Consider the following 22,962-nt stretch of genomic DNA (forward strand, 5'->3'; position numbering starts at 1 on the left):
TCACCTTTACCTCGTGATTGATTGTTTGTTTGTTTGTTTTGAAATTTCGCACAAAGCTACTCGAGGGCTATCTGTGCTAGCCGTCCCTAATTTAGCAGTTTAAGACTAGAGGGAAGGCAGCTGGTCATCACCACCCACCGCCAACTCTTGGGCTACTCTTTTACCAACGAGTAGTGGGATTGACCGTAACATTATACACCCCCACGGCTGGGAGGGCGAGCATGTTTAGCGCGATGCGGGCGCGAACCCGTGACCCTCGGATTAGTCGCACGCCTTACGCGCTTGGCCATGCCAGGCCCTCGTGATTGAAGAGTAGATCTCTCAAAACATATATGCGTGCTTATCACGTGCTTTCTGTGTGAATTTTGACAGATTGTCAGTATATCAGTTAACCCTCCTGTTACTAAGCTATCAAACGTATGTGATCAACACAATTTATCTAACGTCTCTCTTATTTGTCTTTTGAAATATCTGTGGCGTACAAAACAAAAAGTTATTTTTATATAAGGTGATACCCATTTTAGTCTGAAAAATATCATGTAATGCATAAACCTGTACTCATGTTAGCAATAAAAAGGCTAACCACACTGATTAAAGATATAAATAAACATTGTGATATTGTTATAATTACGGTCGAAAAATATCTAACTGATAAAACAGCACATTCTATCTTTATAAGAAGAAACGTAAGAGTAGTATATTTAATTAGCTAAGCTGAAGGCCAGTTTGATTTTTAATTTCATTCCAAATACATAACTTACTTTAAAAGGACGTTTTTTATTATATGCTTTGACACAAGTTCTACAAGCATACAAAGTAATACTAACATTTATTTTGACTTATATACAATAAAACAATAACTCTTTTGAATTGTGTTTTGTCGTTATTTGCTCGCTTCTTTACTATAAAAAATAACAAACAAAAATATTATTCTTTATACATAAACTGTTATTTGTAGCTTTTGTGAGGGAAAATAAAAACAAGAATCTTATGAACATGGCTGAAATTATCTTAAAGAAAATACTGATTTCCAAAAGTCTTTATAAATAGACATCTTTCTTCTCACATGCGATAAGTTTACAAACCAACAACACTAAAATCCGGGTTTCGTTTCCCCACGATGGAAACAGCAGATAGCCCAATGTGGATTTGCTTTGGAACAAACAAACTGAAACTTTATTTCCACATCAAGAATGATACTGTATTATAAATGTTGCGAACAAACACAGAGTCATGGTGTAATAATTTAAAGTATGTTAATAGCTCTATCATACAACTGGAATTGTATAACATGTATGGCAAAGTAAAAACCATGATTTGCTAGATGCTATGCACATAATGTGAAAGTTCAACCTTTTTTTTGGTTTTTATTAAACTCAAAAGGTGGCGTGTATAATAGACTTTGGAAGGCTTAGTCTCTCCAGATAAAATGTTCCTTACAGAACATTCTCATCAGTCCGCTAGTGACACAGCGGTATGTCTGTAGACTTTCAACGCTACAAACCAGGTTTCAATACTCGCAGTGAACGTAGCACAGACAATTCCATTGTGTAGCTTTGTTCTTAACTTCAAATAAACAAACAATTCTAAGCTTTGTGTCTATAGATTTAAAGGGTTTCCCAATCTTATATGTCTATATCCCAGTTTAAGCAACCGAATTGTCTTACAGTTAGTTATTTTCAATAAACTCATATAACTATATTTTCAAAGGATAAAGAAATATATGGTAAAGCTACATTTTTATATTTTAAGTTACGTTACATTTTGAAATGTGAATAATACTCTGGTTAATTCCTAACAATTTCGTGTAGAATATCCTGCTTGGGAAATAAAACTTGGCATCAACGTTATTTATGCCTGTTATTGTGTCATTGAAAAAACGAACGTTGAGCTTTGCCTGCGTGCGCAGTTTTCAAATGGAACACAGACGAACTCTCAAACAGACACTAGGGTTCGAAATATATATAAGATAAAAGCAGACATTTTTTTCAATCAGTGTTTGAGTAGTTAGCTCAGAAGTATAAATCTTTCATAAGCACAAGGACAACTTCTAGATTAGTGAAATAACAACGTTATGCTCCGCACGTATTTGCTGCAGTGCGAATATTACTTTTGATTCGATTAATCCTGAATAAACACTGTGGCATGAAAATATCATACTATTGTATTACTATTAACAGCAGCTCCGGGATAATCAACAATCAGTTAACACGTTCATCTTCTCCTTTACAGAAGAGGTTTTTCCTAACTAAAAAACAAATACACTTTTTGCTATTAATTTAACCTGAGATACATTGTTATGTATCAGCGTATCACAATTACTGTAGTTTTCTTTCTTATGCTTTTTGTGTTATATGGAAAACTTAAAATTATTTTATTTCGTAATTTTCTTAAAGGAGAGAGGGCAGATGTTCGACAAGACACGAAAGTAGAGTTACTGTTTGTAACAAGCAACGTAGTATTTTTATCCTATCTCAAAAATATAATTAAATTTTAACTCTAGGTTCCGATCGCATAAAATTTCAATGATATATTTTAAAATTAAACATTTTTTTGTACTAGGAAAATAAAATTAGACTTCAATGAATTCGTTTTGTCTGAATGATATAGTTTTTGTTTTGTTTTTATTGGAAGTTTATACAAGCTTTCTAAAGGTTTCGGATTATTTTTCAAACTAAAATTGTAAGATTTGATTCACAAGTTCTCACACTCGCCCCTACCAATGAAAAACTAAACTATTTGCCGAAGACAAGCAGTAATTCAGATAGTACTTTACTATATTAAAAGTTCCAATTAATTGATATTTAATTTCATTACAGTGAATAACATAAAATTCAAATTTAAAATAAATCGTTTGAATATGCTTTTATATAATTAACAGTTTTACTAAGAGGTTAACAATCACAAAAAACTGATACCGTGATTCACAGGGCACGATCGCAAACAAGTAATAAGTTTGATAATCGTTATAGAATGTCTATATTTATCCTCAGCAATGGTAAAGGAAGGAGTTCCAAAGCTGAGGTGCTCAGCTAGACATCCAAATTCTACAATGAGAGATTGAAAGTATAAGGAGCCGTTACGAAAAGTTCCCGTAATGACAAATGCAGCTCAGTCTAGGAGGAGTTGAGGGCATGCCTTCCCATAGAATTAACATAATAATATAATTTACAGTTATTGTGTAAGCCAAATGCTAAATTTGATATTCACCTTTCTCCAATTGAATCTCTGTGGTGTGCACGTGCCCTTAAGACATAATACGTATTTAGATCCTACAGATATTGTGAAAATTTCTATACGTGTTTACTTCTTCAAATTATTTAAAGCATCATGATATTTGCATTGATATACATGAAATAGTTCTGTAATGTTGTAAACTTACTCGTATTTTAAGTGTTGTGTTTTACAGTTCAATAAGAAAACTTAATATTCTCTTTCTCTCTTTCCTTTTTACGTTAGTATCGAAAGTAATTTTTATGATCGTATGGATATTTATATGTGCTTAATGCTTAAATTTAAAGTGTCACAGGTGGATCAGCACTAAAGTCTGCTGTTCGATTCTCGTCGATGGAGAGAGAGCATTGTGTAGCTTTGCTCTGAAAAAAGCTAACAGAATAATATAATACATTATATATCTATAATATAGATATTATACTATAATATATAGATATTATATTGTGTATATATTATATATATTGTTAAGATATTCGAAGAAAAAACTGTATCAGTATTTCATTGAGCATGTTATTAAATGTACTATTTTTATGAGTGAGAAGCGAGTTGCAGGTAATCCATTAACATTTGTACAGGATTACCCGGCAACGTATTGCGTGTCTTCAAACATCTCTCGTTAGGTTGAAAGATGGAGATGTTTACCTACTTTCAAGCAACAAAGTACAGGTAAATACTCCAGTAAAGAGTGTTTGTTTGCTGATATCCAGATATAAAACGTATTGCTCCAACCGCTCTTTCCTTAGACATTTAATCTTTGTGTCCACATATTTCACTATTCTTTTAGCAATTTGAATCTACTGTTTATTTTTAATTCTGAGTTTATTTGTTTTTAATGATATTTCAATCAATTCTATTCTAAAATAATAATGACATTTTCACAAGCATAACAATAGTGTTTTAACGAGTTTTGAATAATTTAAGCCTATATTCAGTTACCGATCTTTAAATAATTTAATTTTGTTCCATCTTCTTCTCATAAAACTTGTATTCAACTTATTAACTCAACATCTCTTTCACAATTAGTCCAGATATTAAACAATCATGTTTATCTCCAACATAAAACTTTGCTAATAATATCAACATTATTCCTTACCAAAGCAGCCTTTTGCCCCTAGTATCAGATACTGATTCTTATTATATTGTATTGAGAAAGACAGCTCACAGTAATTTGCTATTTATCTATATTAATACATACGCTTTCAATGTGCAAAATTAAAAAAGTGTGATGAAAAATGATAAATATGCTCCGAAGAATATACTTTTCTGTTAGTTAACATTCACGTATGTTTGTAGAAAGTATTATGTAATAGTACCTTAACAAATTTTACGTGGGAAAGCAAAGAAGAATATATAATAATATGTCAACTACATTCATCTGTCATATTCAGTGCCAATAGGCCTTTCGTTCATTATCAAGGCTCATCAGGCCGTCTGAGATGAGACTGCTACAGTAATTCTTGGTGACGAGAAACCCACTTGAAATAAAAATGTATCTCAGGACGGCTGGTGTGAGTATTAACACTTTTATTGATAAGCAGAGAACAACATTTCGACCATCCTAGGTCATCCTCAGGTTAACCCATACCAGTGATTCTGAGATACATTATATAGTAATGACAAGGCACCATTTGTATCATCAATTTCATGAATACTAACCGCGAGCTACACTTTGTAAGTGAAATGTAAGTGTTATCAATTTTATTTAAGACATACACAAACCAGAATTAAGATGAAGATTAATCATGGTGTTATTGTATTTTTAACTAACTTGACTTTACTATCATTCAGAAAAAATGATAACCAAAAAGTAATTTATAGATAATTTATTTTGACTCAGTTTTGCAAAACAGAATCCATATATAACAAATGTGTATGTGGTATTATGTTTACACATTATCGCAGTCTTAAATTTTTGCATAAAATAGTCGACCATCAGACAAAATCTGTTTGAAGACTACTCTGAATCGGCATTTATGTGTTATTTATTTTTAGAAAAGTTTAATGATACAATACGTGCAAAGTTGATTGATCCGGCATAGGACTTTAGATAGGTTTGATTAGGTGCTTTTCCAAGAGTGGTTATTCTGGACATTATTTGGACAAATATTAGAAGAGAACTAATAACGATTTTTGGACTGCAGGTCAAGTTTCTTAGAAGTTCTGCACACTTGCTGAATTTATTTGACTGCAAAGGATAAGAGCAGTTAAAGACTAAAATTGAAATTTCTGAGTGTGCACTTTGAGGGCAGATTGAACCAGCGACAGAAAGTCGAACTGTATGTAACAAATCAAACAAAAAGCAGTAACAAAAAGTGGCAAGACTTGTGGAGCCATTGCTCATGTCAAGGTCGTGGCGCAAGGAATGTGGACTTACATTGCCTCATTCACAATTGGATGACCTTCAATAATCTCTAACCCCTCCCCCTTCTGTCCCAACATTTAATGGGTGTTTCTAGACTTCAACTTCTCGAGCGATGAGGTAAGTTATACTTGGGACTTGGGATACAGTACAGGCACGACGTCTGGATACCAACATGGCGGGTAGCCAAGATTTTTTAGTGTAAAATAACTAGAGCAGATGGAGTTTAACCTCACAAACCGATTCTTGGCAGTCTTCCTGCGTTTTAATGCCGGTAGCTGTTTACACGCACTCTATTCGGTTATCTTTGGTTTTGTTGTCATAATTACCTTTTACATTTCCTTACAAAGGAGTTGATAAATTTATTGTTTTATTTCTAAAATTAGGTGCCACATATTAAGCCCTTTCTATGTTTCGCTGAAAAATGCGGTAAGTTAGCACACGGTATTTATATAAGTATAAAAAAATTAATACTAATTATGTAAACTAATTAAATAAAGGAGTGTGTACTTGTATAAACGTTACAAACTCAAACAAAGTTTAGATGTAGTTTCGCCCTGTGGTATAGCTCTGGATATTGGAGCTGATGATTCGTGTTCGAATACTTGTGTTACCATAAAACATTCTTCATACTTTAAGCGGTGACCGTCTTATAGGAGTGACAATCAATCCTTTAGCGTAGTTGGTAGATGGTCAGTAATTTAAAATTAGGGACGGCAGCAAATAACCCTAGTAGAGTTTTAATAAATAAATAAAAAAAAGTCACAGCGCCCTCCAGAACCAACATTTTGTAAAAATACTTAACGATTATTAAGAGGGCAGTATCAAAGTTAAAATACTCGAAGTATATATAGACATTTTGAGCCTATTTTTTATGGTGACAAAAGTGGAAATTAATTAATAAAACGGAAGTCTTGATTAAAACACACTGTTTGAGAAAAAATAACCAATAGAATTAAAGTTTCTGAAACGATTAAAAGCGAATAAAAGAACGAGTTTGACAATGAAACAACTTGTTTATTTGAACTTTTCTGAAAAATTCCTACATATCAGTTTACTTCTGCTTGTTTTGTGTCACCTTCTACACAGCCCGTGATAGCCAGGGGGTCAAGGCACTCAACTCGTAATCTAAGGGTTGCGGGTTCGAATCCCCGTCACATCAGACATGCTCGTCTTTTCAGGCGTGGGGGCGTTATACTGTACCTGTGAATCCCACTATTCTTCGGTAAAAGAGTAGTCCACGAGTTGGCGGTGTGTGGTGATGACTAACTGCCTTCCTTGGTTTAACAGCAACAACAAAAAAGGGAAAATCAGAAAGGTATAAAAAAAACATCCGAAAGCCAACTGTGTGTTGTGGATGTTTGTAGATGCAGACAGTAAATAACTGTATAGTTTATATATTTATACCATTTATCTAGTTTCGTTATAATTATTACACTACTCATGGAATTTTCACCATATAAGAGTGTTAGTGCAAAAGAGTTTCGTTTGAAGTACAACTCTCTGTGCTAATACTAACACACTGTGACTCCGAGGATGTGTGGCTCGAGTCCCACTGCTATACAAACATGTTCCATACTTTGTGGTTGTGAAGAATCTTGTAATAGTGACATTCAAAACCCACATTCTGTCAGTTGGCGGTGGGTGCTGTTGACTGGCTGCCTTCACTCTGCTTCATTAGTTTAATATTAGTGACGACTATGCACAAATAATCGTCATGTAACTTAATGCAAATACCCGAAACAAACCAAGCTGGATACACGTACACCAGTGGCCTGATGCAATCCAATGACCTCGCTAGTTCAGCCTTGATTTATAATTACTGCCGTTTCGTCCTATTAAGGAAGACACAGAAGACACGGCACGTGAAAGAAGTTTTAGAACACTGTCCTTATTAAAGGTTCACTTTACTCTTTCTTATTTTATATCTGGTATGCTTAGATTTTAGTTTTCATAATTATCTTCTTTGATTTCGACACCTTACTTTCTGTAGTTTTCTCACATATAAATCATCCTGTACGTGTAGGAGATAGCCAATGGTGATGACTTATTTCGCGATTTTATTTATTTATTACATAATCACACGTTATGAAACTACATAAACGTCCATATCACCTTCGTGTACGTTCAATAACTCGAGCTTTTCCTCATTTCAAGAGGAAAATGAGAAAAGTTGAAAAAGAAGTGTAGATTACTCTTGAAATGTTATTGACGAATTTTTAGGACACAACAAGAACCCAAATTACGAAGAAATTGTCAATAACATGCTCAATAAATTCAAAGAGTTGTGTTGTGATATGAGATTAAAAGTTTATTTCTTACACTCATATATTGACTATTTCTCTGAAACTCTCAGTGCTTTCGGCGAAAAACAAGGAGAAAGGTTTCATGAAGACATTAAGGAAATAGAGAAGGTATCATGGAAGATGGGACATTAGCATGATGGTTTATTAATGCTGATCATAGAAACAAGGTGCTTCAGACGCAATACATAAAAAAAAGACCACAACACGTAGTTTTGGGACTAAAAGATGTATTATTTCACAAAATAAATCAGGATGCTTGTTTGTTTGTTTAAATATTTCGCATAAAGCTATACGAGGGCTATCTGCGCTAGCCGTCCCTAATTTTGTAGTGTAAGACTAGAGGGAAGGCAGCAGGTCATCACCACCCACCGTCAACTCTTGGGGTACTCTTTTACCAACGAATAGTGGGATTGATAGTAACTTTTAACGCCCCCACGGCTGAAAGGTCGAGTATGTTTGGTGCAACGGGGATAAATCAGGATGAATGACGATACATATTCGTTTGACATCAATGTTCTTTTATTTTTAGTTTGTTTATATTTTTGTTAACAAACATAATAATAATCAATGTTCATTGTGGTAAACAAAATAATAATTTAATGTAAGTAAGAGTTTTTCTTCCCAATTTGTAAAACGTTCTTACGTGATAGAAAAAAAAAAGGGGAAATTATTTTATACATCTTTGTAGCTGAATTATGAACATTATTAATACCAAAACAACACATCTATGTAATTATGAACATTATTAATACCAAAACAACACATCTATGTAATTATGAACATTATTAATACCAAAACAAATTTTTCGAAGTTTAAAATTCACAAGCCTGTGGAACATTATTACAGCAATATTATACTGACTTTTGCCTAACTACTGTAAAAGCATTTCTCCAAGAATTCCATTTCAATTCATTTGTTTATTATTGTCTTTCGCTGTAAACAAAATCTAGAGGATGCAACCAGTCTTTCAGCTCATACGTTTATTTCGTAAGAGATAAAAGGTTCCCATGGCTGAAATCTCAGAATATTACCATAATGTTTCAAAGTTTGTTTGCGTGTGTTAGAGTAAAGTCAAATTGGGCGTCGGACCACGGACTTTAGTGTTGCAGATTTGTAAACTTACCACTGTTTATGCAATAATGTTTTATTATTGTCATAAAACATATATAAACAAACCTCATTCAGTATGGAGAAAAAATATCTCTACTCCTTTTCAGAGCGGGAATAACGTGTTATTGAACCATCTCATTTCAGTAATAATAATACTTTATTCAATAACAAGATATTATAAGGCATTAGAATTTTGATTCTGTGTAATAATATTAGAATTACATTCCACACACAAAAAAAGAAACCGAGTCCGTCTTATTACTTTCTCTCTCTCTCTTTGTTGTAAATCTACATTATAGATTCCTTTTTTAAGCCAAATTAAATTTCAAACTCTGAATTGTAATGAAATAAGACATTTAATTACGTGTCGATCACTATTTTACTTTTGGTAATTACAATGACAATTTCAGAAAACAACTCACGAAATGATTTTAATAAAAGCCTCATTAGGACAGAGGTATTAGTTTTGTTTATGCCTGGATAACTGTACACATGTGCACTGTGTAATCAAATTGGCTCACATTTAATAAATTAATTTTCAGACGTATAATCAAAAGAGGAAGGAATAGTTACAATAATTGTTTCGCAGGACAAGACGATAGAATGAAACGTAACATAAAGAGGACATTTGTTTATGTAATATTCCCAACACGGGTCCTCTTAAAAACCTTAACCTCTTCTACCCCTTTTTCATTCTATTGACTTTCGTCCATTTTTATAATCTTTAATAGCCCCTCTTTTAATTTCTCGTATTCCACTCTTTCCTTCATCTGATTTATTATTCATCAGTATTCTGTCTCTCTCTACATATATACACATAAATATCTTATTTTTCTTTAAGTTTCTTTAATTCCACACTTCTTATTGTTTATTTCGTGAGTTTTCAATTCTAATTTTTCATTTTTCTATATTCTTTAGTTTCCATTTTTGCTTTAGTAATTGATTAAAATAGCCATGCATTTCACCCAGCTAATACACAATATATCTTTATTGAACTACATCCACGTAATATCGCTCTAAATTTCCATGCAGATTTTGGATATAGTTATGATACTCTCGTTGAATGATTTTCTTAAGGTCGTGTGTACATACCAGTTATATCACATAACTAAAGGCTACATTCGGGAACATTTGTTTATACTTTCGTGTTTCTGTAAGGACCTTTTGAAAGGTAGCCTTTTCGAACAGGAATTACAGAAACCTTTACCGGTCTAATGTAGAATATGCCAGGCATGTCCATGTGGTTAGAATGCTCGACTCGTAATCTGAAGGTCAAGACCCTGACGATGACCGAAGAAGGTCGAAACGTTGTTCGCTCCTCTACGTAAAATATTTTCTCAACTCAAACGAGCCGTTTTTACATATATATTTCTCTACAAGTGGGTTTTCTCTACATCACTGATTATGTGAAGGTTGATCCCAATATTTTTTGGTAAAAGAGTAGCCCAAGCGTTGGCGGTGGGTGGCAATGACTAGCTGCCTTCCGTTTAATCTTACACTGCTAAATTAGAGACGGATAGCGCAGATAGCTCTCGTGTAGCTTTACACAAAATTAAAAAAACAACTGATATTGGCTTGTGGGATACCGAATTTGTTTTTTGCCATGGTATTCAAATCAAGCATTACTATTGTTCAGCATTTTGATTTTATCTCTTGATTTTTACTTCTTTGATCCTAACTGAGAAGAAAAATCCTGGACAGTTTTGGTAACAGAACACTAAGTTTGTTGATAAAGAATTTTGTGTTTAAATCTACGTTTGTGTTAGCTCTTTTACTCTACTGTTTATCTTTATTTTATTCTACACCCATAAACTGTATTTTGCAGAACCATTTGTCTTATCAGTGTATAGGAAATCACATTTATACATCTCCAGTTCTTCGCCTTTATTTTTTTTATAATTTCTTTCAAATCTAGATTATTTTTTGCATTTCTTTCCAGTCTTCTCTAGATCCCTTCTGTTATACATCATTTTCATATATCCTTTTCTAATGAAGTCTACATATATCATAATATCAATGATGTATGAAGTCTGCATACATCATTAATATTATGATAAATCTCGGAGATAGTTTAATTCTCTAGACAGCACGTGACTCTACACTTCTACACCTGTGATGCAGTCTGTACTCTGCTCTGGTTGGCGTATTTTTCTAACCAATGTGCTTGCAATCGTAAGTGCTGGCAAGATTTTAGCACCCTTAAAAGACACTAAATAACAACCAAGAGAAGTAAGAATATATTTCCACCTAATTAATGTTGTTATTTGATAACACTGTGTATCCTAAAATGCTCTGTCTGACTGATGAGTTCAGTCCATGCTTTTAGTATACTTAAATACATTCATATATGTTACTTGTAGGAACAGTGTTAACATATCGCTGAACTTCAATATCCTTTCTGTGTAACAACTCTAGAAGTGTAGATATTATTTGAAGTAATAGAAAAATTTTTGAATTTGTTTGTGAATTTCGTTTCTTCACCTAAACATGAATTTTAGTGAAGAGATGATAAAGTATAAAGTACCATGTAAAAGTGTTTGGAGTCGAAAATTAGATTTCAGGCTAGTTTAAAAGAACAATGGAAGGTAAATTGCATGTGAAACATCAAAATTGTATGAATCATCATATTTAGTGCAACAGAACTTCAGTGGAAGTACTTGAGTTCGACAGACAGTTAATATTTTTTGTATCCTCCGTCTGTTTTAATAACTGCAGATAATATTTCAAGCATTGTTAAAGCATATTTAATAAATTGTCTTTTAGTCTTTTACTACAAACGTCTCTAATACACTCCCATAAAGTTTATTTGGATGTAACTTTTTATTTGTCAAGTTTCTGATTTATCGAATCCCACTTCTGCTCAATTGGGTTGAGATCAGAACTTTGTGGGGTCATTGCGCCAGTTGAATGGCTCCAGCAGCTTCTTTCTTAGCTAGGTAATTTATACATACATTGGATAAATAATTGATTGTCATTATCTTCTTGGTTGTAGAATCCTTTTCATATACTTTGCAAACCACTGAGTATAACATGACGGATCAATATTTGATGGTACTTGCGCTGGTCCATTATTCCATCTATGTTGCGAATATCTCCTGTCGCCTCAGTAGCAAAATATCCCCAAACCATCATACTGTCTCCACCCTGCGTCGTGGTAGGTGCTACACTTTGAAGTAAGTATCTTTCACCTTTCTTTCGCCTGACATACGCTTTGAACCAAACATTTCAAACTTAATCTCATCCATCCATAACACCCTTTACCGATCATCAACGATACAGTTTTTGTACTTTTTAGACAATTCCAGTCTATGTACAGTATTTGAATATCGAAGTAAAGGTTTCTTAACTGCTACATGACTAAATATTCTATTCTCGCTGAGTCTTCTTCATACTATATATCTGGACACTTTTTTGTCACTTAGTACATGGTTGTTTATATCATGCTTGAGATCAGTGTCAGTTTTCCTTCTGTCCCTAAGGCTGTATAAACGAAGATATTTAACATCAGTATCATTCAGTTTAATTGTTCTGCCTCTTCCTTTACTATTTTGAAATCTACCTGTCTCTGTCTCATGATCTATGGTGTACTTGACAGTGTTTGTGAAGTATTTCAAGTCTGAAACAGTTCGTCAATTGGTCCAATCAGCATCATGTAAAATTTCTATGTGAATTCTCTGCTGTACTAACAATTATTTATGTTTTCAAGCCATGGCACGACAACAAAACTCAATATATATAAAAACACTGTTTTTATCAAGGTGTATTTGTGTTTTTGATTTCTTCTACCATATGACAGCTCTTTGCTAGCTTCTTTCTGTATAGTTAAGACCACAAAAGTTTTTCAGACACTGAATTTTATCAGTATGTTCATTCAAACAGAAACCTCATGACATACTCTTGGTACAAGTATTTTGGAATTCTAAGGAATGATAAGTATTCTCACCCTGGCTCACTCGGTTGTCAACAGGGATCAGTGAAACATTATCTCAATGGTGTAGAAAAATTAGCCACATAAAATGTAAAGAATGGCAAAATGTTCTATTGTCCTACACTAAACTGTAGGTCTATTCTATTCTGTAATTACTACTCTCACTGCAGCAAACTAGTTTGACCAAATTCACAGTTCATCAGTGCTATTTGGAAAAACAAAACGAATAAATAAAAGTCTCATATAGTGATGGAATGAATGTGGTGTGTTTGTTTGTGATATATAGTAAAATATTACGCATCAACACCAAACAAAATAAGATTTATGAGATAATCATCAAATTGCAAGTTATATCACAGAGCTTTACAGATTCCATGTTATATAATAAAAAAGATATCAATTGAATTAATTAAAAAAAACAACAAATCACAACAGGATAATTTATTGCCCATATGCATTCATAACACATGTATTAGATAGATATAATGTTTACTATAAGTATCAAACTGTCTAAAAATGTGAAATGTCTATAATGTTTACTATAAGTATCAAACTGTCTAAAAATGTGAAATGTCTACACTAGATTAATGAACTGCTGACATTAAATGAGCGAATTCTCTACGATAAGTAAATGAAGTGTCTACTGTAAAGGAAGAAACAGTTTAAAAGTAAACTATTTACAGCCAATTAATAAATTGTCTAAAGTAAAAAAAAAACTTTATCTATAGTAGAAGAACTATTTACCTGGAATTGATATAATTAGCACGAAACCAAAAAATACACCAAAGGTTAAAATACATCTGTATTTGTAAATAAACTAAAAAAAAGATATATGTAAAGAAATTAACTTTCATATCTATTATTATATATATTATGTATTATATGTATATATGAATATATATTTTTTATTATTATGTATTATATATATATATGAATATATATATATAAGGAACATCAAGACATAAACACTGTTTTTGCTTTCAAAGCCCATTGAAATTATTAAAACCTGGTGTAGTTGAAGTGGTAAAACCTGTTTAGTAATAAAACAATAAACAACATGCTTTGTAAGATAACCAAATGAGAAGGGCACGTGTTTAACGAAAAACTGAAGAGTCAAATGTATAATAGTAATAATAGAATTAATATAACCTACAATTTATTTAAGATATTTGATAAAAAGTATCGCAGATAAAGTGTAATGTACAGGGTGGACCATATATTGTGTCTAAACAGCGTTATAATACTAATGATGAACTGAAGGCAACTGTTACCGCGGCATTTGGAACAATAACCCCTGCTATGTTGAGGAAAATGTCTCACAGAACATGGCGTCGCATAATATTATGCAGCGAGAATGAGAAACAGCACACAAATACACTGGATACATAAGATACATGGATGGGTAGGGACTTATGGGCCACCCTGTATATTATTGACACTGCGTTAAGTACAGCGTCATTATTTCTGCGCCACAACTGTTCTTCTTATGTGGGAAAGTTATACAAGTTTTCAACCCGTTTGTGCTGGTTTCCTTACCCTTGGAGCAACTTGTTCAGGCTCTCCAGCACTATGACAAGCTTGACACTATCTGCTCTTGGAAGTGAGAAACTGAAATTATTTTGAGAACTAGTAACGATTTGTTTCTGAAATCTACAGTCAGAGGACGTATGTGAGAAAGAGAGAAAAAAAAAACAACATGGCTGAGCCATGTTTTCGTAAAGTTTTTTTCCAATGAAACATATCAGCAAGTCATTATTGCAAAATGTGGAAACATTAAGGGTGACTTGGAAATTCCGGCTTACGTCCAGAGAAGATTATTTAAGCCCTCTAGCGGTTTGAGCTAATATCAAAATCACTGGCTTAAACCAATTTGAAAACTTTTGTTTACTTGATGTATTTAAAAAAATAATAAACAATTGCGGTAACTCACAATAAGGAAATATTATTCGCTGATTCTCTGCCTTAATATCATCAATTCCAGTTAGTGTTAAACTTGATTATAGCTCTTGTAAAACGAGACGCCTGGGGTTACTCAACCTCTAAGGATATTGTTGCGTCATTAGAAGCAAGTGGAACTACCCCTTGTTGGCCCCACCGTAAACTCGGATACCACATACGTAACTACGGTCTCGCGTGTATGTATATAAAGCCAAGGAAGAGAAATAGTAGTGTAAAAGATTGATTTGAAGAACATTTAATTACGTTTAACAACCTAATATACATATATATATATACTGTGTTCGGAGCATTTTCCTGTAAATCCAGATATCGAAGGAGGCATGACGATATGTAGAAAGGTAATAAGAGGTTATGTACATGGCAACTTCCCTCATGTTTATTTTGTATGTATTATTACATTTTTAGCAACCTGAATCTTTACATGTTGTTAAAGAATATTTTAATAATATTTTTTTAATCAAATACAGTTTTATTAGCCGTTTAAAAATACGAACACAAAATTATGAGGCATTTGAACACTATATTACAAGACATTGCATGTGCATACCTCTGTGTATTTAACTTTAAAAAAAACTGGTGCAAGAATATATAGCATTCTGACGTCATTATATGTTCTGAAAGATACAGAGAAACAACTTTCATGGTTTTTAAGGAAGTTTTCTGAATAATTCGTAAGTCTTGCTGGGGATCACAATGAGTAGAAATTGCAATATTATGTAATTTAATTTAGTAAATGTTGTTTATCTTAAAATGTTTTTTACCCGGAAAGTTTGAGAAAGGGTGGCTTCTAAGCAACTGCGTTATTTATTAATAGTTTCCGAACTTTTTGTTGTATATATGTTCCTTCAGACCACAGTTTGTTTTTCCATTAACTTCCCTATTTCCTTATAATCTTAGAAACTTACATAAATAATTGAATGTTACCAAAATGTTCATTGAACTCGTTTAATACTGGACTATTCAGTTTAGTTAATTTAAGTATATTAATGTTGAAGTATCTTTGTTGAATTTGTTCAATTTGAAAAAAATCTAAAACCTGAGCGTGCAAAAACGAGAGAAAAATGAAGAATCAATTTATATAAGCAAAAGCATATTTTTACCAAAGAAAATAATTGAAATTTAGATTAATATATTAATTAAATACTATATATAATATTAATTTATGCGCGGAAGCATATTATGCTAATATAATAATAAACTGAAAAACAACGATATATAATCATAATGAAGTGGTTTATTTTCTTCAGGGAAACGTGCTACAGGTTATAATATCAACAACTAAACTATCTTGCTATAACAAACCAATATTTAAAAAGAGAACACAGAACACTATCGTTTCTGTAGGTGTCGCACCATATTTCTATTTCAACGTCTTCTGCGCTAATAAAGAACAAAAACTGAGATTTCGGTAAAAATCATAAAACTTTCTTCACTTTCTGTTTAATTTTCCTCACATATCATTTTGTCAATATCATGATGGTAAAAATACGAGGTAAAGAGTACTTTGATTTTAATAAAATAACACAATGGTCTAGAAACTGTCCGAAATTTGTCAGTTTCTAATAATGCGTATGTTTTGTTAAGACAGGCTGATACCAAAAGACCTAGCATCGCCAAGTGGTTAGGGGCGTTCGACTCGTGATATGAGGGTCTCGAGTTCGAATCCCTGTCACACCAAACACGCTCGACTTTTCAACTGTGGGAGCGTTATAATGTGACGGTCAATCCCACTATTCGTTGGTAAAAGATAACTAGTTGCCTCCTCTCTAGTCTTATACTGCTAAATTTGGGACGGCTAGAGTAGATAGCCCTCGTGTAGCTTTGCAAGAAATTCAAAATAATAAAACAAACTGATACTGTTCTATTTATAAGGTTCTTGTCTCAGTTTTTATCTAATTAGGTGTAGAAGTTCACCTAAATATATGTTTATACTAATAAACTTTACTCAGATTATGACGTTATGAAAGCGCTGACAGCAAATTATTTGTTATTCCAGGTCGAGGCTAACACACGTGAACTCGTGCTTTTCAATGATCAGCTGGAAAAGATTTCCTCTTTGCTTTTGCATGAGTTCAACCAGGGGCTGGGTAAAGACACTCATTATGAAGCATCTGTAAAAATGTTTCCAACCTACGTCAGGGATATTCCTAACGGATCTGGTATGTAACGTTAGGTTATACTTACACGTAAACTAACAACTGAGGTAAGGAGTATCAGAATACAGTTCAAGCTGTGAAGAGGACTTGGTGTTTAATGGTCTAGTCAAATGTTTTAACAATGAATAATAGAATGTTTTGTTGATTTGTTGTTTTTTTTGTTTTTAAGTTGTTGTTGTTTTATAACAATAACTGAGCATTTATTAAATCACAATAGATTAATTAGATCATTCCGATGTTCTACAATAATGTTACATCTTGTTGTTAGGCGGTTATATCCTTCTGTTGTCCAACAATTATATCACATTTTCTTCATATTTTATTGTTAGATTTCACAGTGGTTATACAGTTTTCGACATACAGTAGTCATGAAGTTTTTGTGTGTTTTTTTTTTAATTATCGGCGAAAATTAAACCATTGCAACTTTTCCTTTTAACGAAAACTGAATATTAAAATTCCGCTAGGATCTATATTTAGTTTGTAATCTTAATTTGTTAAATAAAAAGTACGGGAAATCATATTGTGTTGTAATTACACAAACACATCTTTTGTTTTAATTTTAAATTAATTTAAGTTATTTATGTAAAGCTCTAATCTACTGCAAGCAAGTGGATAAAAACCCTTTATTCATCACATCAATTTCATATTTACGTTTTGTATTATTTTATAGAAAAACACAGGTTTTGTTAATATTACAAAACATGGCTTTGTCTGGTTTTTAATCGCACTATTTAACTTCATTGTTCATATCTGACTCTGCCTTTTACGTTTACATTTGACCTTTGAAAATTACTCTTTAAAACATCCATCTAGTATACGAACTGTTAAAGAATTACTTGCGTACATATGTATACAAAACCTTCCAATCAACATCCAAGCCTGCGAATGCTCAAAGAGTCAGTTTAGTGATAATACTATCATATACCATAAATTTCAATTCACCGTAAGTTTTGTAAGTAAGCGTTATATAAAGTATAAAATTTGTCATAAATTTAATAACATCTTATGAAATAACACCAAATTTTGTTCAAAACTGATTTCTTTAATTTCAAATTTATCGTTTTTTAAACAGATTTTGAACATACTTTTTTATCGCATACAGTCAAAATTTTTCTTGTCCTTATTAGAAATTCTGTTTTGTGACGAAAGAAATTTTGAACTGCTATAATAAACTTTATCTTGAGCTGTTACATTATATTATATGTGATAAAAAACAGAGACTGGAAAGAAGTGAAGTGGGACATTAATTTATAACACTAACTTAGTTTGTAACAAATAATTAGGATTTAAGATGGTTGAATAATCAGGTTTTCTATCTGAATATTTTAGAGACGTAGGTCAGTAGCATCACACTATGGGATACAATGTCCTATAGTCAATAAATGTTAAATATCTCGGTTCAGATAAGTAAAAATGACAACTCCTTTTTTTGTGTGATTTAAGACCACAGCAGATGAACAGACATACATATATCGTGCAATAATCAGAAAATGGATATTTCCAGTTTAAAAATTGCTTCTAAGGCCAATGTCAAATATTTGAACACCAATTTTTCTTTGTTAAAGTTATTTTGTTATAACATTAATTACGTTATCTTTAGCTGCGACATAGCAGCTCTTAGCATGGCTCTGTTTTTTTCTTGGTTGACCGATTTGACATATAATTATAGCTTTCGACTCAGGAGATCAAACCCTTTTGACTAATGTATTTGGCCGTGTCTAACGTCTCATAAATTAATTCACTCTAATCTTGCCTAAAAGAATTTCAAATGTCTTGGCTATTGAGGATTCTCTCTTGGCTTTCTAGGATCATCATCATGATGATGCAGTTAACCTTTAACATATTTGTTGGATTTCTTCCATGTCATCAACTTGCTATAGTAGAATCCCAGTTCTAACTTTGTCATCAGCAACAACAATATCGCTGCAAAACTTATTAATACATCTAAATAATCTTTCTCAACTCTTTCAACGTACTCAACAATAAAGTAAGAAATAAACCAAAAATTAAAGAAACCCCAAAACCCCAACACTTTCTGAAAATAGGTCTTCCAAAGATTTTTAAATATAAATTTGTACATACGCTACTAGAGGGCAACACGTGCAAATATTTAACTTGGAGTAATTTGTTAAATTGACAAACTAGATGGAAGACAGTTATTCAACAGTATCAAACACCAACTATTGGGCTATTCGTATTCATAGTTCAGGCACTCTAAACACTGGTTGGGCATTCCCAACAAATTTATGTTTCTAAGTTGGTTTTTTTATCGTTATTCAATTGATTAAACAAATTAATATCTTAGCATCGAGTAAACTGTGCGCAAGCATTTATTTCTAGACGTTAATTTCATTCTCTTATCTTCTATATTCATTGTACTACTTACAAAATATTTCAATACGATTGAGGTAATAAACGCAAATTTTGCTGGTGTTATTTAAATTCTATGCTAACATTTTTCGAGTGTACATTATTTTAAAATTTAAAAATGACCTATGTAAATAGTGAACAATGCTGTAGTCGTAGCAGAAAACTATGCCGATACTTCAATTCACTGGTCATTTTTCAGAAGTTATTTTCAACAATACATTAAGTAACGCACATTGTATATACATTTATAGTTTTTAATTGCAAGAGTTTTTAATATAACATTGTATTTCATCTTCCTTAGAGAAGGGTAAGTTTTTGGCTCTTGATCTTGGAGGTACTAACTTTCGTGTCTTACTGATTGACCTGGATGGAGACGATTTCCACATGGAAAATGAAGTCTTTGAAATTCCTGAAAAAATAATGATTGGTACAGGAACTCAGGTAAAAAGGCATTACAGCTTAAAATTATCACAAAGCTGAAAAACAATGTCTTGAGATTAATAAACTCATTTAAAACTTATATACATGTATTACAAATAAAGAAATGTGTTGTTAACTTTTGTTCTCGTTTTTCTTAGCCACTACGAGAATCCATTTCACTCTCTTTTATATGAAGTTCTAAATATATCTTAGGCCACTTTTCATTAGATAATTTAAATACCTTATCTTAAAACTAAGATCCTTCATCATTTCCCAGGTTGACTGAATTATTCACGGAACTGTGCACAAATATTAATTTCTAGGCTTTAAGTAAAATAAGCATTTTCGATTTTTATCCAAAATCCTAAGCTTATTTTCATTTCACTTTTCTTACAAGATATTTAATATGACTAAAGTAACGAAAAACAAAAATTTCGCTGACAGAGTAAAATTATGAAATGTCTTTTATAAATTTTCTATAAACAAAAAAAAGTTATCTTCATACTCTCGTGACATTATTTTGCTTCTTAGCTGTGGCATAGTCGCTCATAAAGTGGCTATGGGATTTTCAGGTACAAACTTTTAGCTTATAACCTCGTCATTTCTTGACCAATTTGAGGTCCTACTACAATTTTGGACTCAGAAGATCAAACACTTTCGACTGATGTACTTCACTACACCTAAAATCTCATAATTTAATTTACATCAATCTTGCCTAAAATAATTTCAAGTTCAACAGATATTGAGGATTCTTTCTTGTAAGGCCTGGCATGGCCAGGTGGGTTAAGGCGCTCAACTCGAAATCTGAGAGTCGCGGATTCGAATCCCGGTTGCATCAAACATGCTCGCCCTTTCACCGTGGGGGCGTTATAATGTGTCGGTCAATCCCACCATTCGTTGGTAAAAGAGTAGCCCAAGAGTTAGCGGTGGGTGGTGATGACTAGCTGCCTTCCCTCTAGTCTTACACTGCTAAATTAGGGACGGCTAGCGCAGATAGTCCTCGTGTAGCTTGGCGCGAAATTCAAAAACAAACAAAATCTTTCTTGTAAAATATTATTTTTTAAATGCCTGTGGAATGCGAATAATCAAATAAAGAAAAGCTAAATGCCAAGATTTCTATTTCATATAATCATAAATATCATAGAAAACATTGATTCGTAAACAATTGTTTTTGTATGGATATGTAATTATAAGAACGAGATATTTCAATGTAAAAGTTTATACATTTTATAAAGCTGGCTCGTAGTCATCGTGATTCATCCACGGTATTATTAAACTAATATTGTGGGTCATGTTATTTCTCTCTCTCGTAACTTCTCTTATTTGTTTATGATTAATTTCACCCATTTTTGTTTGTAGCTTTTCGATCATATTGCTGAATGTCTTTCAAAATTTCTTGAGTACCAAGGAATCAAAGGTCAGAAACTTCCACTGGGATTTACATTCAGTTTTCCGTGCAAACAAGAAGGCCTAACAAGCGCACGCCTTGTGACTTGGACCAAGGGCTTCAAATGTTCCGGGGTAGAAGGCGAGGATGTAGTGCAACTCTTGAGGGAAGCTGTCAATAAACGTGGTGTAAATAACTATTTATCTCTACTGAAATATAGAACTAATAACTGTAAAAAAATACAGCTCAATATATATTTTAAACTTCTTATGAAATAACTAATAGCAAAATGATTTGTTCTTGTTTTTTTTACGTCTTTTGTAACTGATATTTTTGCAGGACATGGAAATTGATGTTGTTGCAATTGTTAACGATACTACAGGAACTCTTATGTCTTGTGCTCACAAAAACAAAGAATGTCGTATTGGATTAATTATTGGTAAGTAAATAAATAATTAACAGGAATTTCAATTTACACAGCGTCCATTCATATACTCTATTTTCAAATATGTATGGAAGGAGATTCTTTATTTGCTTTATGTTATTGTGATATCTGATTTTTATGACCCCCCAAGTAGCACAGCGATATGTCTGAGACCTTACAATGCTAGAAACAGGGTTTCAATATCCGTGGTGGGTAAAGCACAGATAGTCTATTGTATAGCTTTGTGCTTAACTACAGAACAAACAAAAATTTTTATACTGATATAGGCTTTGTTGTACTTGCCTTGTGCCATCTATGTTTCCTCAAAGTAAATATTTATTTTGTTAGAACTAAACGTATTGGATAGTTAGATAACTATACAAGGTCTGATATTTTAGACGAACGGATATTTATTTTATACTACATTCCGTAACTTATACAAGTTTAAATTGCTCTCTTTTATTTCATTTTCGCGATTTGGGTTAATTTAGTTTTTATCAATGGTGTAGCACATAACTATTTTAACATATTTTAAACAATTTGTTGTTGTTTTACTTAAGGTGAAACCAAAATTTAATTCTCCAATGTTTCGAATTTAGACCTTTATTAAGAAGCTGTAATAGAGAACGCCGTCCAAAAAAACTTGAAATTATAAACAAAAATTCTGGATAATGTTCAATATACAATTCGTGACCAAGGAAGCCAAATAGAAGCCAAAAACTTGCCGAGAATAAATACATGGTTTAACGTTGTTTAGAAACTCTTAATTAATATAATTATATTCGAAGTTTAAGTCCATAAATGAGTTTAGAAGCTTGCTATAGTAGGTGCATAATACAAGCTGGGTCTGAATTTAAAACGGTACTGAACGTATACATACTGATACCATGTCGAATGCTGTATGTCAATATCGTTGAATAAAGTACTGCTATATAATTCTATAGTTTCAATGACAGCTTTCAGCATTTAAAATTTTAAAGCTTAAGTTTTCTGCACTGCGCATGCAAGCAGCGAATAAACGTTTTATCTCTCGACTATTGTCCAGCGCAGCTGACGAGTTCTGATATTGAAGCAAAGGTTCCCCTGGAGAGGGACTTGTGAAAGATACATTAAAAAAGCCATTTAATCACATTTGTGATCCAAATTCTACAGTGTACAAGTTAAGAGAAATGTAACAAAAAGAGAGAGAGAAAATAAAAAAAACCGCAGTATAATGCGATTTTTGTTACAAATATTAGACCAGTTGTTATACGTACAAATAGTTAGTTATATGCACTAACACGGTGTTGTTCCAGACTTTACGCTTATA

The 22,962-nt window shown here is 32.5% G+C and overlaps 1 protein-coding gene across 4 annotated transcripts in view; it reads left to right on the forward strand.

The window, feature by feature from the left end:
• The window catches only part of LOC143255696 (hexokinase type 2-like), a 42,881-nt gene that overhangs the window by 10,949 nt on the left and 8,970 nt on the right, over positions 1-22,962 (forward strand). For 2 of the 4 annotated variants that reach the window (XM_076511756.1, XM_076511759.1), the window contains exons 2-5: positions 16,893-17,055; positions 19,724-19,863; positions 21,202-21,417; positions 21,569-21,668. In XM_076511756.1, the coding sequence (XP_076367871.1) occupies positions 16,893-17,055; positions 19,724-19,863; positions 21,202-21,417; positions 21,569-21,668 (619 nt within the window). Of the gene's footprint in view, positions 1-14,471; positions 15,235-16,892; positions 17,056-19,723; positions 19,864-21,201; positions 21,418-21,568; positions 21,669-22,962 lie in introns of those variants that run through there. The other 2 variants (XM_076511760.1, XM_076511757.1) reach the window with 2 other exon arrangements.

Source organism: Tachypleus tridentatus, chromosome 7, assembly GCF_004210375.1.
Source record: "Tachypleus tridentatus isolate NWPU-2018 chromosome 7, ASM421037v1, whole genome shotgun sequence".
NCBI lineage: Eukaryota > Metazoa > Arthropoda > Merostomata > Xiphosura > Limulidae > Tachypleus > Tachypleus tridentatus.